At 37.5% G+C, this 27,713-nt stretch overlaps 1 protein-coding gene across 2 annotated transcripts; it reads right to left on the bottom strand.

The window, feature by feature from the left end:
- Positions 1-362: 362 nt before the first annotated feature.
- ssbp2a (single stranded DNA binding protein 2a) lies at positions 363-27,713 on the bottom strand. Of its 2 annotated transcripts, none has more exons than XM_059550185.1 (17): positions 27,548-27,713; positions 17,903-17,975; positions 15,007-15,068; positions 13,583-13,667; positions 3,923-4,000; positions 2,637-2,696; positions 2,500-2,560; positions 2,209-2,276; positions 2,040-2,107; positions 1,870-1,918; positions 1,751-1,786; positions 1,589-1,643; positions 1,369-1,439; positions 1,217-1,295; positions 1,060-1,091; positions 855-953; positions 363-768 (listed from the first exon to the last, which is right to left on the bottom strand). In XM_059550185.1, the coding sequence occupies exons 1-17, from the start codon at positions 27,598-27,600 to the stop codon at positions 739-741; spliced, it is 1,059 nt and encodes a 352-aa protein (XP_059406168.1). In that variant the 5' UTR covers positions 27,601-27,713; the 3' UTR covers positions 363-738. The 2 variants fall into 2 exon arrangements, with proteins under 2 accessions (XP_059406168.1, XP_059406169.1); XM_059550186.1 differs by having other exon boundaries at positions 2,637-2,693.

Below are 27,713 nucleotides of genomic sequence, written 5' to 3'. Positions count from 1 at the left end.
TTATATCAGCATATCCAAATTCTTCACAGATGTAGCTGTATTTACAAGAACAAATCCAACAAGACAAGAAATCTTGAGGTCCATCAAAAAAAAAAAAGAAAGAAATTCAGGTCAGTCCATTACATTTAGGGATATACTGTACATTTGTCTTATTTTGGAGCAAACTTTAGTTTGCCTAGACAGTGTGTTTGATAAAGGGTGATTTTGTCAGTTATCGTCATCTGATCAAATCCTTGTTTAACTTAATTTGAATATATCTTGAAATGTCATATTTAGTTCACTCAACAACAATTTTTTTTCTGCTGTTCAATCATAACGGTGTAATTGTCTGAATTAAAATGCATCAAAAATGAAACATTTTATTAAGGAACTGCTTTTTTTTGGGTATCAGCTGTGCTGTATACCACAGAAAAGAAAAAAAAGAAGAAAGCAAAAACATTTACATAAAAAAGATACAGAAACTTGAATCTGGAAAGATTTAGTAATTAAAAAATGGATTGAGCCCTGTGTGAATTCAAACAGGAGAAAAAAATAAACCGTGAAAAAGTTTCTTCAAGGTGTCTTCAGCTTTCTTTCATGGCTTGCTTAAGTTTATTCAGATTTAGTGTAGGATGACGTAACTGTAATTCACAATAGTTCACCAAAGACAAAATGAGTAAAAAATCAAAGAGCCGGTGTTGAGAAGATCCTGGGTTTTTTTGCTGAACACGGTGAAAACGTAACTCCTGTGCTGTCCTTTCACACACTCATTGTCATGTTTGGAGAATACTGCAAGATAGGAAGGTAGTTTGATTGACAGCTGCTGCTGTATTTAACACAAATGATCCTATAGATAAGGCTTTCTGCATACATACACTTTCACTCTGAAATGGGTTGAGGAAGTTGCCACCCATTTCTCCATCATCTCTTGGTGTGCCAGGCTGATTATTCAAGCTGAGGTTTCCTGGGGAGCTCTGATGAATGTGAACATTGAGTTTGAGGACAGAAACCACAAATGAATTTCAGAGAAATGGTTGTAACTGTTTAAATGTGTCAAAACAGTACAGAAACACCCCATACCTTTGGGAGGCTTTCAATGTCGCCAGATCCTGCTGTTGAATGGAGGGAAAAGGAAGATACTTTAAAGTATTCAATGCATAAATTGATTATTTTATATATATACATTATTATATATATATTATATTTGGCATTGTGCTGTCAGTTAAATCTGTCTTACCTAATGAACCATTCATATGATGAGGCTCCATGCCTGCCATGCTGCCTATTGGGCCATCAGAACCTGAACCTAATGGAAACTGAAAGGAAAAATCTTATTGGAAAACCAAATACATTTTAAATGTCCATTTTTAAGAAATTACCAAGACTCACATTTGGTCTGTTTCCATTTGGAGGGACTGAGCTGATCATGCTGTACATGTTGTCACTTGAGTTGTTTGACTCTAAAAAAAATCAATATTGTACATCACACATTAGTAGTCTTTTTAGAAATTGACCTAATCAAGATATTTTAGAAGCCATGAACAAAGCTTTTCACAGAATCCTTTTGTTTCCCTATGATGACTTAAAATGTCTTAAAAGTATTTGTTACCTGCCGGACTTGGCATGATGGGTGTTCCTGGAGGGCCACCTCCTGCTGGGGGACCCTACAAACACACTGATTCTGCTTATTCAAATAGCCCGAGTGTGTTACCCAAAGATACCTCAGACAAGGTAACAAAAAAAAAAAAAAACCTTAGACAACATTTCCTACCGAATAACTGCCTGGAGAAGCGGATGAATAAGGGATCTGCAGGGACAAAGAATGGGTATTTATATTGTTTGGGATTGAAGACTTTTGATCAGTTATCACATACCATCTTGAGAACTAACCAAATTGTTATTTGGTGGATTTGGCCATGGTCTTCCTCCTCCAGGACCCCTTTACACAACAGTATACAAATATACAGTGTTATACAACTGTATAAAGTAGTATAATGGGGATTCTGACTTAAAGGGAGTATTTATGGAATGATAATAGACTGTAATGTGAATACAATTACATGTTAATCCCAGGCATCCCAGGTCCCACAAGAGCATTTAGGGGAGGTCTCATCCCACCACCATAGTTCTGGAACACCAGTTATACCCAAAAACACAACATTATAATTAAGATCGCGAGCACTGTAACATGCTTATACAAATTTACATAATTATCCATGGATAACTCACCTGTGGTCCAATAGGAACCATTCCTCGAGGGGTCATCCTCTGCATGGTCCCACTCATGTTGGGATGGCCTTACACATGGGAACGGAAGCAAAGCGGTTTCATATTTCATAGTTTGATGTATTATTACAGCTGTTTACAGAATCTACAGGCACAGTTTCTATAAATTTGGGAGGATTTCTGTCAATTTCAAATAAAAAACATTTCATAAACAAACACACAAAGGGTAGATGGTGAGGTGGACTTGATCATATTGATCTGTCATATTTACAGAGTTGTTAGCATTTGAAATACCTGGCTGTCTTGTAGGATCCATCCCACTAGGTAATAGGGGCTGGTTCCCAGGGCCCAAAGCCTGTTCAAACCAAGTAACAGTCATTATCATGCACTGAATGAAAACTTTAGATCCTGAAAATAGAATACATAAATACCTGACTGGGTATTCTGAGAGAGCCTCTGGGCCCACCTGGGTATCGAGGAGACATAAACTGCTGAGGAAACCCAAGGACACAGAACAATGAATTAAATTAGTCTGCCTACAGTACATCACTCAACAATTTTCCCTTTTCATCCAGCACCAGAGCAACTGAGTGGCACCATAAATCACACCACCAGATGGCAACACTGTAACACTGTATTTTACATCTGTAGTTCAACGTACAGTTTGTGGATTTAATTCATACCTCAATATAAAAACAGGAAAAGAGTGTTTACAGTAATACAGTAAGTCTATTGAGTGACTCTACACTTTTCATCGCTAAATCAAATTCTAATGAAGAGCTATCCTGTTTTACTCAAACACATCACACAAAATGGGTTGCAAACAGCAATTCACATTGGGTTCAGTACAAAGGAAAGTGCTGCATTTCAACAGATATGTATTTGTGAAATTCAAAGCTGATATCTCGGAGGGGTGGTTAAAAGAAAACTGGATCAAACTGTGAGTAAGAGAGGACAACTGAAGAAAGTATTGTTAGACCTGACAGCTGGATTCTTAGGGAATCTGAGTTTAACACTATTAATGAGCGATTGTCAATACACATCAGGCAGGACAGCAGCTCTCAGACCGGCTGCTGACAGTTAATCAATGTATGTTCTGGTGCATTATCACAGATGTACACACATTCCAGTATATGCACTCGAAATCCTCCTTTAAATATAACACATTATAACAGACAATTGAACAAGTAATTGAAAAGACACACATCTCCTCTTTCCAATTAAAAAAGAAAGTGTGGAAATCCTCGCATAATCTGCTGCTACAGACATCCACATATAGTTTTCTTGGCCTGAATAAATATTTAATTGCCCACTCATTCATAATCTCTCGTGACTCAGCACATCTCTCCCGGTTCAACTGTCAGTCACAGAAGCAGAAAAGAATTTCTCATTGCTTTTATCTGAATTTATTTCTTCCATGCTCCTCTTCTGTTGTGTTTCAGACAGTAAAAAAAGCACTGTCATTCAGTGACCTTTATGAAAAAGATATTTCAATGAAATAATGTTTCAATTAATTTACTATTTAAAAGTTAAAAACAATATATAAAATAAGTAGTGATAAATATCTTAGTCAGGATAGGACACTCTTTAGCCAAAAAAATAAAATAAAAATACATTCTGAAAATTAGTTTTTTCAAATGAGGTTAGTAAGATGTGTGAACAAATCGTATGTCTCAATGCAATACCTCATACACATATAAAAAGTGTGTGTGTTTACCTGAAAAAATCCAGGGGGCAAAGGCATACCGTCTCCAGGAGGACTTCCAATCATTGGACTCTGTGTCGCTGCAGCACTCTACAGGACACACACACACACACACACACACACACACACACAAAACTCAGAGGAAATACCCTCAAATATCTTCATAAAGAAAAACAACATAAAGGACACAGGAAGATTTTAAACAGGAGTCGGATGTTACATATCACTTTGATAAAAAACATATGCATGTTATAAATAACCTGAAAATGAATGACATTTTGAATACCAGAGCAATAAACAAGCAGCAAAAATGACTTTTTTTCAGCACTGTATAATAATTGCTGCTCTTTTTTATGGCTAGGCAAGTTACTGTACACTGCAAAGTCACATAAAAAAGTCACTGCACTAAAATACATGGGCACACTAACAAGCATAAAATATTTCTAAAAGAAACTTCTATTTGCAGCAGAGGTGACAGCACAGAGATAGATGTCATTAAACAGCCCTCTAGCAATAACATGCACATACACAAACCTAAGGCTTGGACAATGAGAGGAAATATGAAACAGTGGGAAGACATAGACACTGAGAAGTTGCCCTTTCTGGCAAACACATTTTGTCCACTGAATAATTAACAGCACTAGTGTTGATGTACTACAGTTTCTATGGTGGTTTAGGCTTTCTAGTTGTTGGAAATGGAACAGAAGCAACTGTTTTCCCCTGTTTGCCCCTTACATACACTCACGGCAGTTATCTGTGCTGTGAACCTCAGGGGTTATTGATGCCTGTCTGGATGACTATGAATCCCATCTGTAGTCTACAGTACTTAATAGCAACTAGCAATTAGAAAAAATATGTCTGGGTCATAATGCATTTCATCCCAAAAACCAAAAGACAAAAATTAAGGGAAATTATGATTACACAGTCCAATTTTAAGCACAGACACTGCACCAAATTGATTGGTATTTCTCTCAGAATACTCCAAGTCCAAATATGGCCAGTCACAATTATTAAAAAATGTATAATAGTACAAACAAGTGCAATGGAAATCATTTATCCTGTAAATGTACATTTTTAATGTTTTTTACTTTGTAAAGAAACAGCTGTACTATATACACAGCCAATGTGTTCCAAATTTTAAAAGTTTAAGCCTGCAGCAGCTCGCTCTGTCTCTAAGTTCATACATTTCCATATTTATTAGATTTGCTCCTTCTGTCTGCAATAAGGAGGAAGTCAGACTGAGTGTGTGTGTGTGTGTGTGTGTTTGTGTGTGTATGTGTGTGTGAAAGAGATTCCTCCAGTGGCTGGCTGGGTAGGGACTTATTTCTCTACTCATTAGAGAAACGTGGGTAGAATGGCAAGTCCCTTTGTCTAGACTTTCTCATCAGCTGCATCAGGACAACATCCCTATTCCTCACATTCAGAGAGAGAAATAAATCTACTCAGATCAAAAGAGAGAAGAAGAAAACACTAGATACAGTCTTTAAGAACTCTTGAATGGAAGATGAATGTGGTAAAGGAAAACTGGAATTCAGTTCATGTAACCAAACAGTACAAGTTAACTTGAGAGAGATTCAACTATTGAAATACATCAAACTTACACCGACATTCATCCAAAATACAAGCAACTTTTATAATCTCAGTCATTCTCGCAGCTGTTCTTTTAAGTATGTGACTCGATACATAAGCTCCACTGAGAGATGACCGAGATACATTATAGTGACACGTGAACCTGAGCCATGTGTATATGATGGTTAGATTAGCCTTTAAACCAGCCGAGGCGAGAACACAGACAGAGCAATATAACAACATGAAATATACCAGTGATACAGAAAGGAAGGAAGACTCTTGTGTGCTCCCCACATCCATTCATCCCCCGTCATACCATTGGACACTTTTTGAGCAAACCAAACATAAATCCAGAAAGGTTTTACCCCAAAACAATACAATAAACAATTGGATATGTTTTTATAGGGTAGAAAGTAAATATGTACATTGTATTATGTCCCGAACAGAATATGTGACTTTTACTGTTTTCCACTTTATTGACAGGATGTGAATCTACTGTCAACTGAAAGCAAAGCAGGGTTCACAACCTGTCTAAATATGTTCACCTTGGTACATTTATGTACACAATAAAAAGTATAAACTATCAATAAAATCACATCTTTAAGGTACTTCAACATATAGTTTGTGTCTGTAAGTGAGTCACTGTATCTTTCACTCAACTGATTCTTTCCGCTACACATTTCTTCAGCCTCTGAATTGGGATACAGCTTGTGCGAGTCACTGAATCTTTTGCTCAGCTTACTGTTTCAGCAACCCTTATTCATTCAGGAATGCTACACATTGCTTGAAATCTCAACAGTTTTATAGGACCGCTTTATTGGTGGAGCAAAAACAAAGCATCTGGAAACCTTGATTGTGCCTGCACATGGCACATGGAAATTACAGTGGCAGTAACGGGATAGCAGACATTCACAATTAATGTGTACAGTATTTGCATTCCACTGTCAGTTTTCTGTTGTTTTTCTATGTGAGCATGTTTCACTGTTGCACTTGTGTCGTTTGCAGTATTCCAAAAATGGCCCTAAAACTTTTTGTTTTAATGTATTCTGTGATAACCCATTCAAGCACAATATCAGATTCAGAACCACAACCTGGAGCACTGGTTGTGTGTTAAGGATGGAGCCAGAAGCCTCCTGGGTAATGATGCAGTCCTATAACCACCAGGCAACCTTTCCCACAATATCTGCAGTCTAATCTAATGCAGTGATGAGGTCATCCTCGCCACATCTCCTCTCCTGCTGTCTCTCTCTGCTGGAAACATTCTCTGCTTTACAGATGGCAAGCTTTAACCAACCAGTGTGTGTTTGCTTCTGTGTGTGTTTGAGGGGGTTACTTCAGGACAACAGTGTTTTTCAGTTAACCCACAATGAACACCCATCCCAGCTGTTAACTCACTCTACCCTGAATCCACTTCTCGGCCTCTGGAACACGGCCAGCCAGACATTACAGGAACCTCTGAGAATATGTGTATGCATACAAATTCAATTGTGTGTAAAAGTACCCTGGCTCAGATTCTGTGCATCAGCCCATATTGAGATTAAATACACAATAATGGTAAAAGGATTCTCACCATCATGCCGATCATCTTTCACACTGGCCCAAACAACACAGGGGAAATCAGTAAAAGCAATGGGATATAGATGGAAAACATGAACAAAAAGTTATTTTTAGAGGAGTTATTAGGATAAATGTTATTCAGCACCATAATATGAATAAAAACATAAACCTATAGGAATATGTATTATTTCTCAACATATTTATAATATAATTTAGTTTAATTAAACATAATAATATAATAAGGTGATATGCTGTTATGTAATCTCAATGAGTATATTTTTGTAATTTTATTATTTGAGTACTTACACCCAATATAGCCACAATATTGTTTAAAAAAAATCATACATAAGAAGCTACCCATCATTCTGTCAAGCTAAAATGTGTTAACATGTTACAACCCGAATTCCGGAAAAGTTGGGACGTTTTTTAAATTTTAATAAAATGAAAACTAAAGGAATTTCAAATCACATGAGCCAATATTTTATTCACAATAGAACATAGATAACGTAGCAAATGTTTAAACTGAGAAATTTTACACTTTTATCCACTTAATTAGCTCATTTAAAATTTAATGCCTGCTACAGGTCTCAAAATAGTTGGCACGGGGGCAACAAATGGCTAAAAAAGCAAGCAGTTTAGAAAAGATTCAGCTGGGAGAACATCTAGTGATTAATTAAGTTAATTGATATCAGGTCTGTAACATGATTAGCTATAAAAGCTTTGTCTTAGAGAAGCAGAGTCTCTCAGAAGTAAAGATGGGCAGAGGCTCTCCAATCTGTGAAAGACTGCGTAAAAAAATTGTGGAAAACTTTAAAAACAATGTTCCTCAACGTCAAATTGCAAAGGCTTTGCAAATCTCATCATCTACAGTGCATAACATCTTCAAAAGATTCAGAGAAACTGGAGAAATCTCTGTGCGTAAGGGACAAGGCCGGAGACCTTTATTGGATGCCCGTGGTCTTCGGGCTCTCAGACGACACTGCATCACTCATCGGCATGATTGTGTCAATGACATTACTAAATAGGCCCAGGAATACTTTCAGAAACCACTGTCGGTAAACACAATCCGCCGTGCCATCAGCAGATGCCAACTAAAGCTCTATCATGCAAAAAGGAAGCCATATGTGAACATGGTCCAGAAGCGCCGTCGTGTCCTGTGGGCCAAGGCTCATTTAAAATGGACTATTTCAAAGTGGAATAGTGTTTTATGGTCAGACGAGTCCAAATTTGACATTCTTGTTGGAAATCACAGACGCCGTGTCCTCCGGGCTAAAGAGGAGGGAGACCTTCCAGCATGTTATCAGCGTTCAGTTCAAAAGCCAGCATCTCTGATGGTATGGGGGTGCATAAGTGCATACGGTATGGGCAGCTTGCATGTTTTGGAAGGCTCTGTGAATGCTGAAAGGTATATAAAGGTTTTAGAGCAACATATGCTTCCCTCCAAACAACGTCTATTTCAGGGAAGGCCTTGTTTATTTCAGCAGGACAATGCAAAATTACATACTGCAGCTTTAACAACAGCATGGCTTTGTCGTAGAAGAGTCCGGGTGCTAACCTGGCCTGCCTGCAGTCCAGATCTTTCACCTATAGAGAACATTTGGCGCATCATTAAACGAAAAATACGTCAAAGACGACCACGAACTCTTCAGCAGCTAGAAATCTATATAAGGCAAGAATGGGACCAAATTCCAACAGCAAAACTCCAGCAACTCATAGCCTCAATGCCCAGACGTCTTCAAACTGTTTTGAAAAGAAAAGGAGATGCTACACCATGGTAAACATGCCCCGTCCCAACTATTTTGAGACCTGTAGCAGAAATCAAAATTGAAATGAGCTCATTTTGTGCATAAAATTGTAAACTTTCTCAGTTTAAACATTTGCTATGTTATCTATGTTCTATTGTGAATAAAATATTGGCTCATGTGATTTGAAAGTCTTTTAGTTTTCATTTTATTAAAATTTAAAAAACGTCCCAACTTTTCCGGAATTCGGGTTGTATTATAGTCACTGAGTTTACACATTTTAAAGTAATAAGTTTGAACACCCAAAGATTTTGGTGCAAGAGATAAACATTTAAGATAAACAAGGATCAACAAGCATATGTAGGCTACACTATTCAGTGTGGCAGCAATAATCTAAACTCTGAATGTGGGTACACTGTGTAAAATATCTCTCTCCATTCAGGGGTGAAAATCTTCATTATCATGCTTGAATAGGCTGCATAATATTATAAGCTATTTCATGCCGCCGTGCATCCCCTCTTTCTCTCATGTTTAATTTGCTGCTGTTTGTGTTCTACTCTGTGTGAGAACAAAGAAAATGAAAGCGCAGAAGAGACTAGCCCTAAGCCAGACAGGAGAACATCAATAGGGAATATGAAGGATGTTCATGTAAAGACATTGTGTGAAAGGTTTATCAGAACTTGGAACAAAATATGCTCAGGATTTGCCTGTTTATTAAATGGTGCTGATTAATAAAATCACTTGTAGATTGGGGCGGCAGTGGCTCAGTGGTTCATGTAGGTTGTCTACAAACCAGAAGGTTGGTGGTTCAATCCCTGGCTCCACCTGACCAAGTGTCGAGGTGTCCTTGAGCAAGACACCTAACCCCAGCTGCTCCCGACGAGCTGGATGGCGCCTTGAATGGCTGACACCGCAGTCAGTGTATGAATGACTGTGTGAATGGGTGACTGTGAGGCAACTTGTAAAGCGCTTTGGATGGCCATGTGGTCTGATAAAAGTGCTATTCATACACATGCGAGCACAAATACAAACACACACAAGCACACAAACCCTCCCATCACACACTCAAACACAATCATGCACACATATATCTGCACTCATACAGTATGTATACATGCCTACAGTTTTATATGACCTAATAAATAAATATAGACTGTGAGCATTTAAATAAATGATCAAATCTGAAGAGTATTTAATATTTATTTTCAATAAAACCATTCAAGTGTAAATTATATAATAACCTTAATAAAACACAAAATACCTAGGCCCATAGGCAGAACTATACCCTTTGGTGCATGACGTCTACTGACAGAAATATTAGAAAAATATTGTTAAAATCTGGATGAAACTATTTCTAAAAAATATTTTTTTGTACCTGTCTGGTTTGTCTGAGAATAAAATTATTTAACACTTATTGCCGAGGTACACGGTGCTTCCCCTTTTCCTGCTGCCATTTTGAGTATATTATACAACATCTAAAAAAAAAAAAAAAAGATTAAAAAAACAACAATTAAATGGAATCGTAGACAACATTTTTGGGGTTCACCAGTTGGTGGTTTTGACATGATGCTACATCTTAAATGGTTCAAAATGGCTTGCAAATAGCTGTCCACTGTAGTGACCAGGATGCATCAGAGTGCGACACAAGTGTGGCCTAATAGTGTACCAGAATATGTTACATTTAAAGATAGTTTAGTAGTTTATTCTGGATTATTTAAGAGCTATACTGGTGTAAACAGTGTGATCTCTTATGTTTAATTATAACAAAAAAATAAATAAGGAGATACTTTTTTAACTATTTATGTTAACAATTATAATGAGATTGAGAAAGTACTATATAAACGTATTGATTTAAGGATCAAAACAAAAATATCCTGATTCTTAAATCTATTTAGGCACTAACAATCTTGACAAAAGTAATGACAAATACAGGAAACTTAATACAAAAGTAACACTTCACCATACACTGAAGATTCAGCAATATGTATTGTATTGATACAATTGTATGCCATCTATTCCAACCCCTCAAATTTATGATTATCTGCACTGGAACTAGTTAAAAGGCAAACTGTTCCTTCCTGTTCCTGATTGAAGGAAAAGAGCATGCAAAGTGTAGCCCTAAATAACACTGACAAAAATCAACTGATCCCCAGAGTCTCAAACTTCATTCCATTAATGTTAAATGACAGAAAGGCAACATAGTACCTGTCATTGTCTGCTGAGGATTTTTTTTTTCTACAAACAATGAGAAAGAGTGGGTAAAAATAGAGTGTGTTTATGATTGCCAGGGAAATGGAATGTGCTCATTTAGACAGGAGAGAATAATCTGAAGAGCACTTACAGCACAGCAGGCAATGTTTCCATGCTAAAAATGGCAGTTAAAGGTACAATTTGTAAGATATTTGCAGTAAAATATCCCAAAACCACTAGGCTAGTGTTATATATTTTGCCCAGCTGATTACTAACAATATCTCTAATGTTTTCAACTACTTGTAAATCATGAGAAAATTCCCATTCTAAACAGTGACACGGGGCAGTGCAGTCGCCTGTCAATGACGTTAGTTACCCTTTGTTACCGTCTTTACTGACATAGAAACCACATGACAACAGTGTCGTGGACAAATGCTGAAGTAGTGTCTAGCGTCCAGCAAACCACTAGCTTGCTTGAAGCAGTTCCTTATCTACTTCTTCTTGCACGTTTTATGGTGGATTGTGTTACTTATTTTATGGAACATAATTACCGTCTGCTGCTGGTTCTGTCGACAAGGACAGCTCCCGTAAACGTAAGCGTACGGGCCAACCAAACGACCCAAGAAGAGTTTGGGACAAGAGGAGACAAAGAGCGAGGATCAATATCGGTGTTGCATTTTCTAGATGGAGAGAGCTTCACGACAAACTTCAACTAGAAAGAGATGCCGCTCCCGCTTGTGTATTACTCGACAGGTGAGTTGTTTTGATTCGTACCTTTATAGAAAACATATGCTATTTTAACGATCAACAAGATTAGTATTATGGGGCATACACATCAAACGTGGGGCAACGCGTCTCTAGACTCGCGCGAGGATGCGTCTGATCGCGTCTTTGCATTGACTTTGTATGTAATCTACTCGCGCAAATCATTGAACTAGCGTTTGCTATGTATGGCCAATTATTGTGTTTGAATGTACACGAGTGTATATATTTGTTGAAAAAGTGGTAATCGTTTTCATATCATCTGACTAAACAGTAATCAATTAATTTGATAATTTACTGTCAAACTATATTTGCTGTATTGTTGGGTAGAAGACAACAAATCCCATCATTCCACGCTCCTTTTTAGCATCATCAAACCATGCGATTGTTATTGTTTTGCGCCCTCTAGTGGCAGGTCCTGCAAACTGTACCTTTAAACGATGGAAATCAATGTGGGGTGAGTCGCCGCATCATTCTTCAAGATTTACATTTTGGATGTGTATCTTAAGTGAGAATATTTAAATATGTGTTATGTATAATCATTACTGTTGCTTTGCTAAAAAGCATACAAATATTAGAGGCCACATATTTTACAAAAAAAAAAAAAAGTTATTTCATTAAAAATGTATTACAAATTGAAATGAAAATGTTCCAAACCTATATGAATTGCTTTCTTCTGTTAAACACAAAATAAGATATTTTGAAAAATGTTGGTAACCACCAAACAGGTGACTGTAGCCATTAACATCCATAGTATTTTTATTTTTTTAAATTTTTTTTCAAGTCATTGGCTACCGTCAAGTGATTGGTGGTTATCAACATTTTTCAAAATATCTTCTTTTGGTTCAGCAGCTGAAACAAACTCATACAGGTTTGAAACAACTTGAGGGTAAGGAAATGATGACATAATTTTTATTTTGGGGCAAACTATTACTTTAAGTGAAGCAATTGAATAATATTTTTTATATTTAATTATATATACATTTATAAACATAGATTAATTAAGTTGAAAACACCTCTGGAAATATGACTGATGGCTTACTTTAATGAAACTTGCCAAACACAAGTATTTTATGATTTAATGACGTGTCTTTAACATTTCATGCATGGATGAGAACCAGTGTGGCACTTCACATGATTGGAGCATGAATTAAAAGCGAAGGCTTTTACCGTAATGAACTGTGGCTGGTAAGCAGTTAATCTTAGTGATTCTGATCATGAGGTCTACATAATTTGTGGCCGACAAACAGGTACCTGATTTGTAGGTGGAGTCATTGTGGTTTTAATCAATGTATTAGAGGAACAATGAGGCTATTATGCTGATTTTGACCTAATCCAAATGAGTCATTGTTTCTTATAGACAAGCCTTTAATCTAATCACACTCTGTCATTCACTCCATATGCTTCCCTATTGCTCTCTACTCCTCTCTCCTTCTCACATACTCAGAATAGGTCAAGGTGTCCTCCTCCCTCTAGCCAAGATAACCGCAAATGTATGACATCATTGCTAATGCCTCCAGCACGGACCACCAATTTATCATCCTTGCCACTTTCCATTCCCCTCCTGCTCACCTTACCTCTCCTGCTATGAGCTGTACACTCACTCACCATTATCCTGCAAGGTTTCTCCAGAGACTAGCTGTAACTGCTGTTCGACAGGTCAGTGGTTTCATACTGATTTTGTTTATAGTACAAAACACTAAACTGCATTTATTGGTTTATTAGTGATTCTGAATGTCTCCTTAATTTATCTTAAAAAATTGGGTTCTTGCTTTCAGCAGCCATTAAAAATGTGGTTCCTGCACCAAATCATGATTCTCCTCACTGTAAGAGAACACATATTTATACTCACATAGTCATGAAAAGCTTTGGCTTCACTTGAGTGCTCAGATGTTTCTCTCCTCTCAGGAGCAGCACAGTAGAGGTCCCAGAAAACACTGAAATAAAAGATGTACAATATAATATAAAAAAGACTGTTACTGCCTGGAACTTACTGTCTGGAAATAAATGACTATTCTCAGTTAATTAAAGCTAATAATTAAGCCAATTTGGATGGGATTAGTTTTCCCTGAGGAAATGTTTGTTTCGCAAATGTATTGCAAGATTTTTATACCATTATAATTAGATATGTCTATGTTTCACACAAACTTGGTAAAAATGACAGAGAATTCTTTTTTTTTTTTTTTATTCAGCAAGAATCACAGTAAATGACAGTAAAGGTATTTTTATTGTTTGTTTTGTAAAAACATATGTATATTTGTATATAGTATTTTATTTGGTTTTGTTCATTTTTCCTGGATTTTGTGTTGTGCATATCCAGACAACAAGATGTTCCATAATGAACATATACAGAACATAAAAACCTTAGTATTAAAGGGGTCCTATTATACTTCATGTTAATTTAATACTAACTTACTTTCAGGTTTCTTTTGTTTCTGTTTGTGCATGAAAAATATCAGCAAATTTACAAAGCACAAAGTCAATCCTAAAGGGAGTTTCTCTCTATATAAGTACAGTAAGCTCTGTTTCTGAACTTCAATTATAGTCCTCGGTTTTCTTCAGGGAACGTGTACGTCACCATATCCCACATTTAAATAATTCACCCCAAGGCATGAGCATAAAAAATATCTGCGGGCGAGGTCTGGTTGAGTTGTGTAGTTTGTTGTCGGCATGCCTGAGAGGCGCCATTTCATAGATCTAATATACTGATACACATTCACCTTTTTATGTTCGCAGACATAACCGACTGTGTTTTAGGGAACTGTGTTTTTTTACACAATAACCAAAGAGATGATTATAACCAAAAACAAACAGATGTTTGTTGCCTTAGTAACCCGGGCAGGAACAGTAAAGGCTTCACCCTCTTTCCAGAAAAGCAACAGCTCATTTGCAGGATCCTTTGGAAGGTAATGTTATTTTTAGTCCAGTTATCCTGTATTGCTCCTCTCTCCTTTACAACTCACAGTGGGCAGGGCCAAAGACACGATGATGTCGAAGTAGTCATTGATCTCATTCTGCAGAGGTGGCCTTTTGTTGCACTATGACGTTATAATGTGACAAAAATGGAAACAAGTCGTTTCCTGGGCTTGGTTTCAATAACACCTTTTACATGTCAAAAGATCAAGGAAAATTTGAAGGAAAATATAGATGCCTTTAACTAGAGTTCCCATGAATCTATCATTCCTATCTTGATAATTATAACTCAAAACACTTTTAGCACACTAATCCCGTCTTTCCGAAATCATGTTAAAGAAACTTTAAAGCATAGTTCCTTACCACCACCACGAGTGTAAGAACCCAGGCGGCTCTCCTAATGTAATGTTCTTCTCCCATCGGATCTGCCAAGTTAAAGAGAGAACAAAGAAAGTGTTATAAAGATTCAGTGACAAGTCGACCTGTGCTCCCTTTGTGATTTAAACATAATTAAGGACAGGTTCTGCCATGGAGAGCTGAACTTTGAGTAAAACATGGTGCCCAGAATAAATCTGAGAGATAAAACTGTTACTTGGCATCTGTTTAAAACAGTTTCAGTGTGACTCAGTCTATGACTTCATTAATAAAAATTCTGTTAAGAAATTGACACTTCACTAAGCTCTGCTCTCCTCGGCAGAATATGACTTAGAAAGGAATTGGAAATTTTAAGGCAAGACACTATACTGTAGGTGAGTAGATGCCACCATACTTTCCAAAGAACAGACAATTGTTTTTTTCTATTAATAAATTATTTTATGTTTATATGTGTAAATGAGGCATTATCTAATTCAATTATTCACTAATTTCCATGCATTTTCCAGAACAGCAATCTGAACATTGGATAAAGCCAGGCTCAGTTTCATTTTGTTGGCAGAGAAAGAGTTTTTATTTTGTTAGAATTAAAGGTTTTTACTTTGTTTTGAGTTTTTACAGAGGAGATTTTGGATATATCTCTTTTAATCACTCCACGAATCAGAAATTACTGTAATATAAATCAGGTAATATAAAGTAATATAAATCAGGTAATTTAAATAAAATGTAATAAAAATCAGGTCAATGTTAACTCTGTATATATGTGCATTTTAATTGAAATCTACAGACACAAAAAACTAAAGTGTTATTTATAATAAAATGAACACAACTCTTTCCCCGCCATTGACGAGTTATCTCGTCATTTAGAAGACGACTCTTCCCCTGCCATTGACAATTTTTATGGCTTTTCATGTTTACACTGTTATAGACTTGGGGTGCTATTACACATCTTCTGAATGTGTACATAACCTCCGGAACAAAAACACACATGAACAGGATGGAGAAACGAGCGATCTGTTATGTAAACAGATGCATATTAAAAATAATGAGATCATCAGCTATACACAGCATATAAAATGTAAAATGTTGATCCAGGAAGTGGTATATGTCTGTGCAAGCTTTGGAGGTGTTGAGGGAAGCGATTTACTGGATTTATTCTTTGATAATCGTACTGAATATTATCCAGATGTAGTTTTTGATAAAAATGTGATTTTCTAAACTTTTTGCTCAAAATTATGCATTTTTACGAAACCTACCTATATTCAAGTGTTGATAAAAAAAGAATGCCTTAAACTAGGATAAAACAGATTTTTTTTTAGTTTAAAAGTAGAGGCTCTGATCTCTGTATTTTGCTGTATTGCATATTCAAATATTCATATAGAAAAATATACTGGAGGCTATCAAAATTGAGTGAAAATCATCAAAATCGCTGGCGGTGGCTGGCAACTTTAAAAAATGCTGGCGGGGAAAGTGTTAAAAGCATATTTTGGATATTTACCTTCCAGCAGTCTACAAGTTGACAAATTATGGAATCAAAATTTCCAAATTTGCCAGTGAATGAAAAAGACAGTAGTTTTGTCTGTAGTGTCTTGCCTTAGAGAAGAGGCTTCCTAGCAACATTTTATTGGATAATTTCTTATAAATAGTCTTCAATACTATCAAAACACACAGGATTTAGAAAAAGAGCAAACGCTTCTCTTGCTAAGGTAGGATCAGTCAGTAAAAGGCTGTGCTGAGTGAAGTTCAGTTATCACTAATGCTTCTGCAAACCCTTCTCATTTCTCATCCTCAACTCTTTTTGAAAAGACTAAACAGGAACAGAAAACACCATCCGTCTCGATGAGATCATCAGTTTCAGTCACTGGCCATGTGAGATGGGTTTACCAACATTAAAGTGCTGACGACAGCCACCATAAACAACAAGGGTGTGCCCAACATTATCTCAATACATTGCCATGAGAGCTACAGCTATTTTTGGGTTCAAGTCCAGCATGAACTGGTTACATGAGCAGGGTGGCAAAAGACAAGAGTCGCAAAGGAAACCGGCCACAATGGACTGGGCGGCTGGCTGAGTCACAGAGACCGGTCTGAGTCACGACAGCAGTGTCTGACTTGTTGATGTTCAAGTCTGAGTGGTGGGCCAGCCTTTGTGTTTTTTACCTCTGTGATTGTGCCAGTCTCTATCTCTGTCTTTCCTCTTCTCTCTTTGTTCTGTTCCACTATTTATCTAATCCTATTCCTCTGTAATTCACAAATATTGACTTGACTCAAGAGCTGCAGCACTCATCTGCATCTGCTTTTACTGTTCATTTGTATCTTGTTAATGAAAATGTCATCATCAAGCGAGCTGTCATGGACACAGATATAAATATCTCTTTCCTAAACACAGCTTGAGAGAATGTCAAGTCATTAACGTTGAGTGTCCCTAAATCAGACCCTGATTTAAAAGTTAAAGCAGTGCTTGCCGTCTGCAGTGCAAACCTGTCTTAAATTGTCCACTCTGTGTTTTGGGTCATCTAAAGCCTTTCACAACCAGCTATTTCTAACTAAAACTTCATGTTGATAACATAAACCGCATTAATTTACAGAGCAGAGCAAGTGAACACTTTGTTCTATGAAAATCTGTGTAAATAAGCTTACGGACCCCTGCTGCATCTCCATGAGACAATGCCATTAAACAGAAACAGTTTGCTCAGTTTCTCATGCAAGCGTGGTTTTGTAACCAGTGTAATTTAATTAAGCTGGGCTTCACTGGAGCCGTTTACTGGCCTACATGTAAACATTATCTTCTAAAACTACAGCATCTTAAATAGATTTGTGTTTAGAAGCATTTTAGTTACAGTCACAGAGATCTTGGTGTGAAAATGCAAAAAGGTAGTTCACCTACCTCTGACAGGAAGGTCTGTGCTGATTTCTGAGCTCCCACATGTAGCAGATATTCATACACATACAGAGCTAACCTGCAGAGACAGAAAGTTAAGAAGACTTTTAGGCAACTTTCTTTTTAGTGTCATGTCATTATATGAATGAATATATCTTTCCATACTCTAAAATGAAAAATTTACAGAATTCATAATTTACACATTCTCATTCACAAAATGCATATACTGCTCTTTTCATACAGTGGAAGTAAAGGGTGAATGGCATACTGCAAAAAAACACTAATAAAAATATAAATGGAATACAATGTCAAGACTAAAGACATGAGACTAAAAGCCTGAAGTTAAATTCTGAAAATGTTCAGTACTATTCTAAACGTGTATTTTCAATATTGCACAAATGAGAGAAAAAAAAATAATTCAATGAATAATCACTTGATTTTTAATTTGTTCCTTTCTGTTTAAATCATATGGCTTTAGAATAATATAGTCATAAGGAATCGCTGAACTTTATGGTGTTTTATTTATTTATTTATTTTTTTGACATTTTAGCATCTGGTCAGCATTCAGTTTTATTTTATGGGGGGGGGGGGGGGGGGGGGGGGGCAACGTGAATATCCTTATATAACACAAGAGAAAATATCTACATTGCTGAATGCACTATCCCTTTAACCAATAAGTGAATTTAATAAGGCAATCCCAGTTTGGAGATCATTGTCAAGACAAACTTTGGACAAACATCATATTCACTGAAAGTCATTTTCTATTATTCTTCAGTTCACCATTTCATTTTAAGTTCACAGTCCAATGTGGACATTTTTAGTAGTTCCATATTTTTGCCATGATGATTTATTTATTTATTTTTTATACTGGTAAAATTCCTTCAAATGAAGCCCTTGATTTTTTTGAATCTTTTGAATCTTTTGAGTCAGCACAGTCCAGCGGCATCCTATTAAATTTATCATTTCAAAACAGTCAAATGCAAACAAAATATTCACTCTCCTGCATCTTTCTGCAGACACAAACCTGCACCGAACAACCTTCAAATGTACAGAGAATGCATATACACTCACAAAAAAAGAAAAAAAAGAAATGAAGAACTTTCAATGTAGAAGACTGCTGAAGTGGAATAATGACAGAAGAGTTTCGGAACATTGGCAAACCAAGATCAGACACAAGTGAGTTTGAGGGAAGAGATCTTGAGGTTGGAAGAATGACGGGGGGTCCTGAGAAGATTGTCAGCAAACTTTCATATTCTAATGACAAAGCATTGAAAAGAAATGCAGAGACCAGGAACTTTTCAGCTGTGCTCTCTTTTGAACAAATTCCGAACTCTTCCAACTAGAACAGAAAAGAAACCAGGTTTCAAGAGTCTAAGATTAAAAGATACTATGCACAGGCATACTTCACCGGTTTTAGGAGGAACTCGATTTTTAAATTTTCCTCCTATAGGGTGTTGTGGATGGTTGTTAGGGATTTCTGAGTGGTTGCTAAGTAGTTTTGATTAACCGAAAAGGCCTTCTCCTCCAAAGTCTATAGAATTTTTTTTTTTTTTCTCAGAATGGGCAGTAATAATGATGCCTGCTTTAGCAAACATCCTTAATTAAAGAAATATACAGTAACAATAAAAATGACAACAACCAACAAGCAAGTTGTAATTTAGTTGTAATATACACAATACAATAAAATAATAATAATAATAAATTACATAAACCCTAAATACAATTGTCAAGTTTGATTATCTTCAACACAGTTTTCAGTAGCTATTTATGGGCCATTGATAAAAACATGAAATTAACACATATACATAAGCCTGAATAAATAACTCTGACAGCTACATCTGCACTTATTTTGTGAAACAAAATGACCAGGTAAATCAAGTAATAATAAAATGATCTCATAATTGTTCACTACAGCTCAAGATACTGGAAATACGATCAATATGAGAAATGATATAAAGAGATAATCATGACAGAACAGAATAGAGAGCGAGATGAGCACATCGTGTGTCGTTAACCTCTTGCTGCGGCCTCATCCCATCAACACAGCACTCTTCCCCGTTCTACAGATGAACTGACATGACAACATTCTCACTGGCTGCCTCACACTCGCTAGATACAAACAGACTCATTTCCCAAGAGACATTAGAGAGAGTTCGAGGGGGATTCTGCCTGTGTGTATTTGTATATTTGGGACAAATATGCCTACGTGTTCGACACATTAGGCACAGTGAAAGAAACAGAGGATGAACACAGAAAGACAAATATAGAGATGGGTAAAAGAGGAGAGGCAGAAAAGCAGGAACTCATAAAAGATTAATCATGAGAGCTGAAAAGGAGGAAGGAGAGTGACATGAGGACAACAGAAAAAAAAAACATTTGTAAATTAGCTGGCAGATTACAAAACTGTGTGCATGAGTCTAACATCAGTATACCTGACATCTTTAACTAATCCTTAGTTATGACCTTTTATGTGTGGTCAAATATGTCGATTTTGGTGCTGAAGTAACATTTCTTCTTCTTATCTTATTATTATGCTGAAAAGAGTTGTGCTAATCCTATTTTTCTATTGTCTTCAGGATTCTTTGACAACTGGAAAGTTCAACAGGATTTATTTGAAACAGTTGTTCCCCTTCAAGTGAACTTCGAAATGCATCCTCTAGTGGTCACTATGGGGAATGCCCCGTCATGACCCGTGTCTGAAGCATACATTGATACAACACCAAAAACATGTTGGCCGTCGACAGCGTGTGACGTCACTACCGGGTGGGACTATAGTATAAATAGGCACTGGGAGAACACGTCTTCTCCATCTTCATTGACTTTTGTTTAAAGTGTAGTGTTTAGGAGTGCATGTTTCTTGCCCAAGGCTTTGCTCTGATACCTGTAGTTCACACGGCTAATGTACTGTGGGTGTGTGTCCATCTAGTGAAGAGTAAATGCAAGCGTTCAGCTCTTGAGGGAGTTGGATGCGCTCTGCTGCACTCATTGTGATGCATTTGCAAGACTACTGAGGGGATGTGTTATTTTACCATTTACCCAAGTTTGTAGACAACATTTGCATGACTGCATTCGCCTCCCTCGGGAATAGCGATGCATTAGTGGCAGCAGTTTTGCTCGCACTTGATTTCTGTGGTGATCTAGTGAGTGGGCGGAGTGTGTTTATCTCCCACGGGAGCTGAATGCATGCTGCGCATTGCATCGCGGTGAGAACATGGAAAGAATCTGATGGGAAATTTCTTCCTATCAGTAATTTCCTTTTGTTTATGTTGCATTCTGGCTTGATAAATAAAAAAAAACATTCTCATCTGCATCCACAGATTCCAGCATACTAGTTATGCCAACATCGAGGGGATGTGTGAGAATGGTTATGAGAATGATGCCACCTGTTGAAGAGAAGCTGCCATGCTATCTCTCCATGGGAGAAGCATCTTCTCTTAAGATGTAAGTCTTTTAGGATACATCTTGCCTTTTAAACTTCGATACCTCTGTTGAGACAGTGGTTGAGAATTTCAGGGAGGCGAAGGCGTGCTCAGTGGCCTTCAAATCCTTTGTTCCATGAAGGTCCAGGTCTGAGCCTGTACAACCCATTAGTCTTGGCCCTTCTCGATCTGAGGATCATAAATGGGCACAAAAGGATAGTGTCAAGGCTTGCGCCCCTCCCCTGCCTGTGGGTTGGAGGAATTGCGGGTCAAAAGGAGGTAGGCAAGATAAGAGATGTGATCCAGACAAGGCGCAGCAAGTTTCCTATGCTGGACCTATTATGTTTGGTTGGGTCTATGGCTTCATAGTAACCACCTTACTGATGGTCCGACCTGGAGGCTTCTTTGAGTCACTTCTTGAGTGGTGCTCCAACACAGGAACCATGGTGGGTTAGTATGATCCATTCTATATACACTAACCTAAAGGATTATTAGGAACACCATACTAATACTGTGTTTTACCCCCTTTCGCCTTCAGAACTGCCTTAATTCTACGTGGCATTGATTCAACAAGGTGCTGAAAGCATTCTTTAGGAATGTTGGCCCATATTGTTAGGATAGCATCTTGCCGTTGATGGAGATTTGTGGGATGCACATCCAGGGCACAAAGCTCCTGTTCCACCACATCCCAAAGATGCTCTATTGGGTTGAGATCTTGTGACTGTGGGGGCCATTTTAGTACAGTTAACTCATTCTCATGTTCAAGAAACCAATTAGAAATGATTCGTGCTTTGTGACATGGTGCATTATCCTGCTGGAAGTAGCTATCAGAGGATGGGTACATGGTGGTCATAAAGGGATGGACATGGTCAGAAACAATGCTCAGGTAGGCTGTGGCATTTAAACGATGCCCAATTGGCACTAAGGGGCCTAAAGTGTGCCAAGAAAACATCCCCCACACCATTACACCACCACCACCAGCCTGCACAGTGGTAACAAGGCATGATGGATCCATGTTCTCATTCTGTTTATGCCAAATTCTGACTCTGCCATCTGAATGTCTCAACAGAAATCAAGACTCATCAGACCAGGCAACATTTTTCCAGTCTTCAACTGTTCAATTTTGGTGAGCTCTTGAAAATTGTAGCCTCTTTTTCCTATTTGTAGTGGAGATGAGTGGTACCCGGTGGGGTCTTCTGCTGTTGTAGCCCATCTGCCTCGAGGCTGTGTGTATTGTGGCTTCACAAATTCTTCGCTGCATACCTTGGTTGTAACGAGTGGTTATTTCAGTCATATATATGTATTACTGGATGAATGGTTATGTGTATAATTCTTCTGAGAGATTTCTTTGCAGTATTCTTCCGGGACCTGTGGGATTCTGTCCTTTCTAAGGTATGTCCTCTGTGAGCACCACCTTGGCTGGATTCAGAACCGGGTGCTCGACTTGCAGTGTTATTTCACTCGTCGATACTTCACCAGCCAATATGGTAGCCCTGGATCCGGCTTCATGCTTCCTGGATCATGCGGCCAGGTCATAGGTTTAATAGGCCTCAGAGGATTGTATTTAGGCTTACCTCTCCCGTTGCGTTCCGCAACTACTGCGATGCTTAAGAAGCTTTTAAGTACACATGCTAAGCTCTGTGTACTTTCTGAAATCCATATGGTGGTAAGTGTGCACGTTGAACAGTTTTGTGCACTTTCTAAAATCCATGTAAGTGTGCACACTAGCACTTTGCGCACTTTCTGAAATCCTGTATGGTAAGGGTTACACGCTCAGCTTCGTTCCCTTTCTTTGAGTTGGTTAGACCTTGGTTCCTTGGGCTCCATGCAGCCAGTGTGTCTTTATTAATACACTTCAAGCATCACTTCCCTAAACATGAAGGGCTATTTGGGCGGTTCTCGTAGTAGTTTAGTAGCGCTCCCCTTTACCAAAAAGGGTTGCCTTTGAGTGCGCTACTCTTCCTCTCACGTGAGATTGAGTTCTCTGTTTTCCCCCCAGAGCACTCCAGCATTATCACCATAGATTGAGTTGATGACTCTCAAACATATTGTTTTGGGAGGCACCATTCCATATATGAGCTGCTCTTTCAGAGTGCCTCGAAAGCCCCCCCTTAGAACAGTATTTAAAATACATGTTATGGTAAGTGTGCACGTGAAGTCTTTGCGCACTTTCTAAAATTAAGTTTGCACGCTAGTTCTCTGCATTCTTTCTAAAATCCTATATGGTGGGGGCTTCGCACGGTTGCTTCGTGCCCTGCTTCGTTGTTAAAAGCCCCATTCATCTTGGGCGCCACTCCACCTATGCATCATCGGATGCCATCTAAACAGGCTGTTGCTACTAGGGATCTGCTGGGACAGTTCCTTCAGCAAGTTTATGCAAGAGCAAGCGGTAGCCCCTGTGTGACAGGCAAGACTTAGTATAAAATGCTAGACTCTTTGCCGCATCCCTTTAAATGAATCTTTCTTGATTCCAAGCCTTCAGCTCTACCCCGGGCCGAGGCCCTAACAGGTAAGTTGGGCATGTAGCCTAGGCCTTTGGCCATAAGGGATAGTGTCACGGACAGCCATCTTACATCCTAGGGGCAACTCCCATGGAAATGGAAGAGTTGGTACTTAGTGCTCGCCATGGTTCTGACCTGCACTCCCCTCAGCATGGTGGCGTGGGTATACTGTTTCCCATAGCGACCCCTAGAGGATGCAGTTTAAAGTTCCCTTGAAAGGGAACGTCTCAGGTTTCTTATGTAACCCTGGTTCCCTAAGTAGGGAATGAGACACTGCATTCTCTAGGTTTCTTGCCATGCTTTGGACGCAAGCTTCAGACGAAAAAAAGAATGACGTGTTCTCCCAGTGCCTATTTATACTATAGTCGCACTGGTAGTGAAGTCATAGGCTGTCGCCGGCCAACATGTTGTTGGTATTTTTTGAATGTATGCTTCAGACATGGGTCACGACGAGGCATTCCCCATAGCGACCACTAGAAGACACAGTGTCTCGTTCCCTACTCAGGGAACCATGGTTACATAAGTAATCTGAGAGTTTCTTTTTAACAATTTAAAGGTCTTTACTGTCGCTTTTGATCAATTTAAAGCATCCATGCTGAAAAACATAGTTAAAAGGTAATTTCTCTAGATCTTTCTCCTTTTTTAAAATCTTACTGATCCCAAACTTTTTAATGGTTGTTTGCAAATTTATAGTAGATCTATTTCTTAGCAAACTGTGGTCATGGCAGATTTAGTTAATTGGTTAACTGCTGTCAGTTGAAAAAAAAAAAACCTATCATTATTTGGAAAGACATAAGAATAATAATAAAAAAACTGCTCTTCCACTTGATTCAAAACAGGTGAAATTGAGTTATGAAAAAACAACAAAAGTATTTTAGAGGGGAAAAGGCCATCTAGGTAAGAAATGAAACTCATATCCTGTGTGGACAGGACAATGCTACATTCCTCAGCCTACTGGGCCAAAATTCTTCTGCTCTGCTAGAAATATGGTTTGCTTTCTTATTCATCATAACGTGTCAATAAAACTGAACATAATTTTATAAAAGCAAAGACAATGCAAACAAAATAAAACAAAGCAAGTATTTGTATTTAATGTTTTTGAAGATGTTAAGAAATCGTGTTTGACTTGAGCAGGCATACGAACAACACAGAACGAAAACCAGGAGTTAGATGTAGTCCAAAGCATGTTGCACAACACCTCAAGAAACAATGCCTTTCTCCACGACAACAGGAAATGCCAGCTTATCTTGCAGATGAAAACAGAGAGAAAATGTGTGTAGCAAGCTCTGGAAAAGAACTTACAACATAAACGCTTACCAGAAGCTCTTAGTTTAGTTTACAACTACAGGAGAAACAGACCAAAGTGACAATAATGGAGAAACCACTTAACTTTGTTGGATTTCAAACAGGTCACATGGGAAAACTAAAGGACCGTGGAGACTATGTGTGTGTGATATGTGAAAACATAAGGCTGTATAACACACAGGCTAAAGACAGAGAGAAAGACTCCTAGCCGGTTTCTAAGCCATGCCGTCACGCTTGCTTAACCTTGCAGTAGGGCCGGTGTGATGCTGCTTGCATATCAATGATGGAGAAAAATATCAGAGGCCAACAACTCTGCAGGAAAACTGTTCCAGCAGCAGGAACGACAACACCAGTCATTCTCTTACATACTGAAAATAACTGCAGAACAGAGAAACAACACTTTTCACCACATCAGAAAATACAAAGAAAACATCTATTTGAAAATCACTGTTCATCATTAATGTATATGATAATTTCATTAATATTTCTTAACAGCTATGAAACGGAAATATATATATATATATATATATATATATATATATATATATATATATACATACATACAGTATATATATATACATATATATATATATATATACATACATACAGTATATATATATATATATATATATATATATATATACATACAGTATATATATACATACAGTATATATATATATATATATATATATATATATATATATATATATATTTTTTTTTTTTTCTCAAACACTATATAACATGATGATAGGAATGCAAAGGTCATGGGTTTGACTCCCAGGGAATGCATGAACAAAATGTTTGAATTCTATGTAGGCTAATTCACTTTGGATAAAAGCTTTTCCCAAATGCACAAATGTAGCTGATAGAAGACATGTTGTCACAGATGTTTTCTTTAGTAGATGGTTTGCATGTCTTTGATTTGAATAGCTCAGATCACTTACATGAGCGGGGGTCAGATTTAAACCGTGTATTATGTTACGGTTCCTAATAAGGTTACATGCCAGCTGGCATTTTATTTACTCAAAAAAAAAAAAAAGGCATATTTTACTCACTGGCATTTGGCAAATGTTCATTTGGGACCCATATGTATGAAACCCAAAGGGAGAGTTATTAATAATAACTTATCGCTAGTGCTATTTGACAGTTTTAATCTGTTGTAGCTACTCAAACTGAGTTTGGCTTACAAATCGGACTAAAGGGTGAACTTATCAATGTTTGGTGATCTTTACAACACGAGCAACTTCTAAGTTAAGAGGGTGCTTAAGGTCACTTAAAAAATCATATTATTCAACTTCTTCTCTGTTTAAATTTAAAAAGAATAGACTAAATTTAAAGTTTTCCAGACACAAGTCTAAACTGACGCCACAGATAAACGGCCAGCAGCACTTTGCAATTTTAATCCAATTTAAGATGTTACTGACTTGCAAAAGGACTAACAACTTTCAACATACAATACAACGACCCTCAGCACATTACCTAGCACCTTTAGTTATATCTTTGACTATGAATTTTCTTTAGAAATATGGTTTTAACAAGGACTATTTGTTGGTCCATGTCCATGTAGAATAAAACAGCTGTTTATAGAATAGGCTGCTTATTGTATATAAAGCCTACGTCTCATGTGAATGAACATAATTGGAATGATTCTTTTCAAAAGGGATGTTCAGTACTTTATTTGTAAAACCTTTTAGTAAAAAAAAACAAAAAAAAAACTAGGTAAACCTTTCAGAGTGGACACAGCAAAGAATGTGAAACCTTAAAACAGATGTTGAGAATAAAATACATTTTCAAAGCACTAAAAAACAATCATGTTGAAATCAATACATTTAAGCATAAAATCATGATGTTGAAAATAAAGTTGTCCATAGTATTTGTCAACCGCCCTATTACCGTACTGTGAAATGGTTTGAGCATCAATACGATTGATGCTTAAATATACCTTCTGGTACAGAACAACATAACACAACCAATCTTATTTTGTTTAGCGATTAATCAAATGTCTAAGACAAGAAAAAACAGCCAACTGGCATTCAGATGGACAGCTGGAAAGGTCACTCAAATGTAAAATACATAAAACACTGAGTTACAAATAAGCGACAAGGAAGCAAACAATTTGAGTTAGTTATAATTACGCGCTGTTAAAAAAAGAAGAAAAAAAAGAAAAAAAGATTCTGCCCTTAACTTTTCAAGAACGATGAAGGAAACTCAATTATTTTTGATAATCATACAGACCACACGATTCAGTAAGTGATCTAATATTATTTCTCATAATGCAGAAAGCACGTAACTTGAGAGGCGAAGCACACAGTAGTAGTACATGCGCCAGCTGCTGTCTTATATGTCTCCTCTGTCTAAATGTGTGTGTGCGACTGCAGATGTGATCGCAAGAATTCCTCCTCCACCTCCTGATCAATGAAACTTACTTTTCTCGGGCTTGACTATCCGATGGCACGCCGTTCTTGCCTTTGGCGTACATGCTTGCACAGACGCGACTGTCACGCACCTGTCAACCCATCACAGCCCCTGTCGAAACAATCCCGTCACCATAGCGACTCAGTCAGCTCCTCACCATTGGATGGACCGCAGTGA

The sequence above is a fragment of the Carassius carassius genome, chromosome 5 (assembly GCF_963082965.1).
Source record: "Carassius carassius chromosome 5, fCarCar2.1, whole genome shotgun sequence".
NCBI lineage: Eukaryota > Metazoa > Chordata > Actinopteri > Cypriniformes > Cyprinidae > Carassius > Carassius carassius.
The sequence above is the reverse complement of the archived record's forward strand: the minus strand, read 5'-3'. Positions and strand labels throughout refer to the sequence as shown.

Excerpts from the sequence above, each read along its gene's own strand:
- ssbp2a (XM_059550185.1), bottom strand. The coding sequence starts at position 27,600 with ATGTACGCCAAAGGCAAGAACGGCGTGCCATCGGATAGTCAAGCCCGA. Across the intron at positions 15,069-17,902 it reads CACAGACCTTCCTGTCAGAG|ATCCGATGGGAGAAGAACAT; the intron begins GTAGGTGAACTA and ends TTAACTTGGCAG. Across the intron at positions 4,001-13,582 it reads CCAAAGCTTTTCATGACTAT|AGTGCTGCAGCGACACAGAG; the intron begins GTGAGTATAAAT and ends TGTGTCCTGTAG.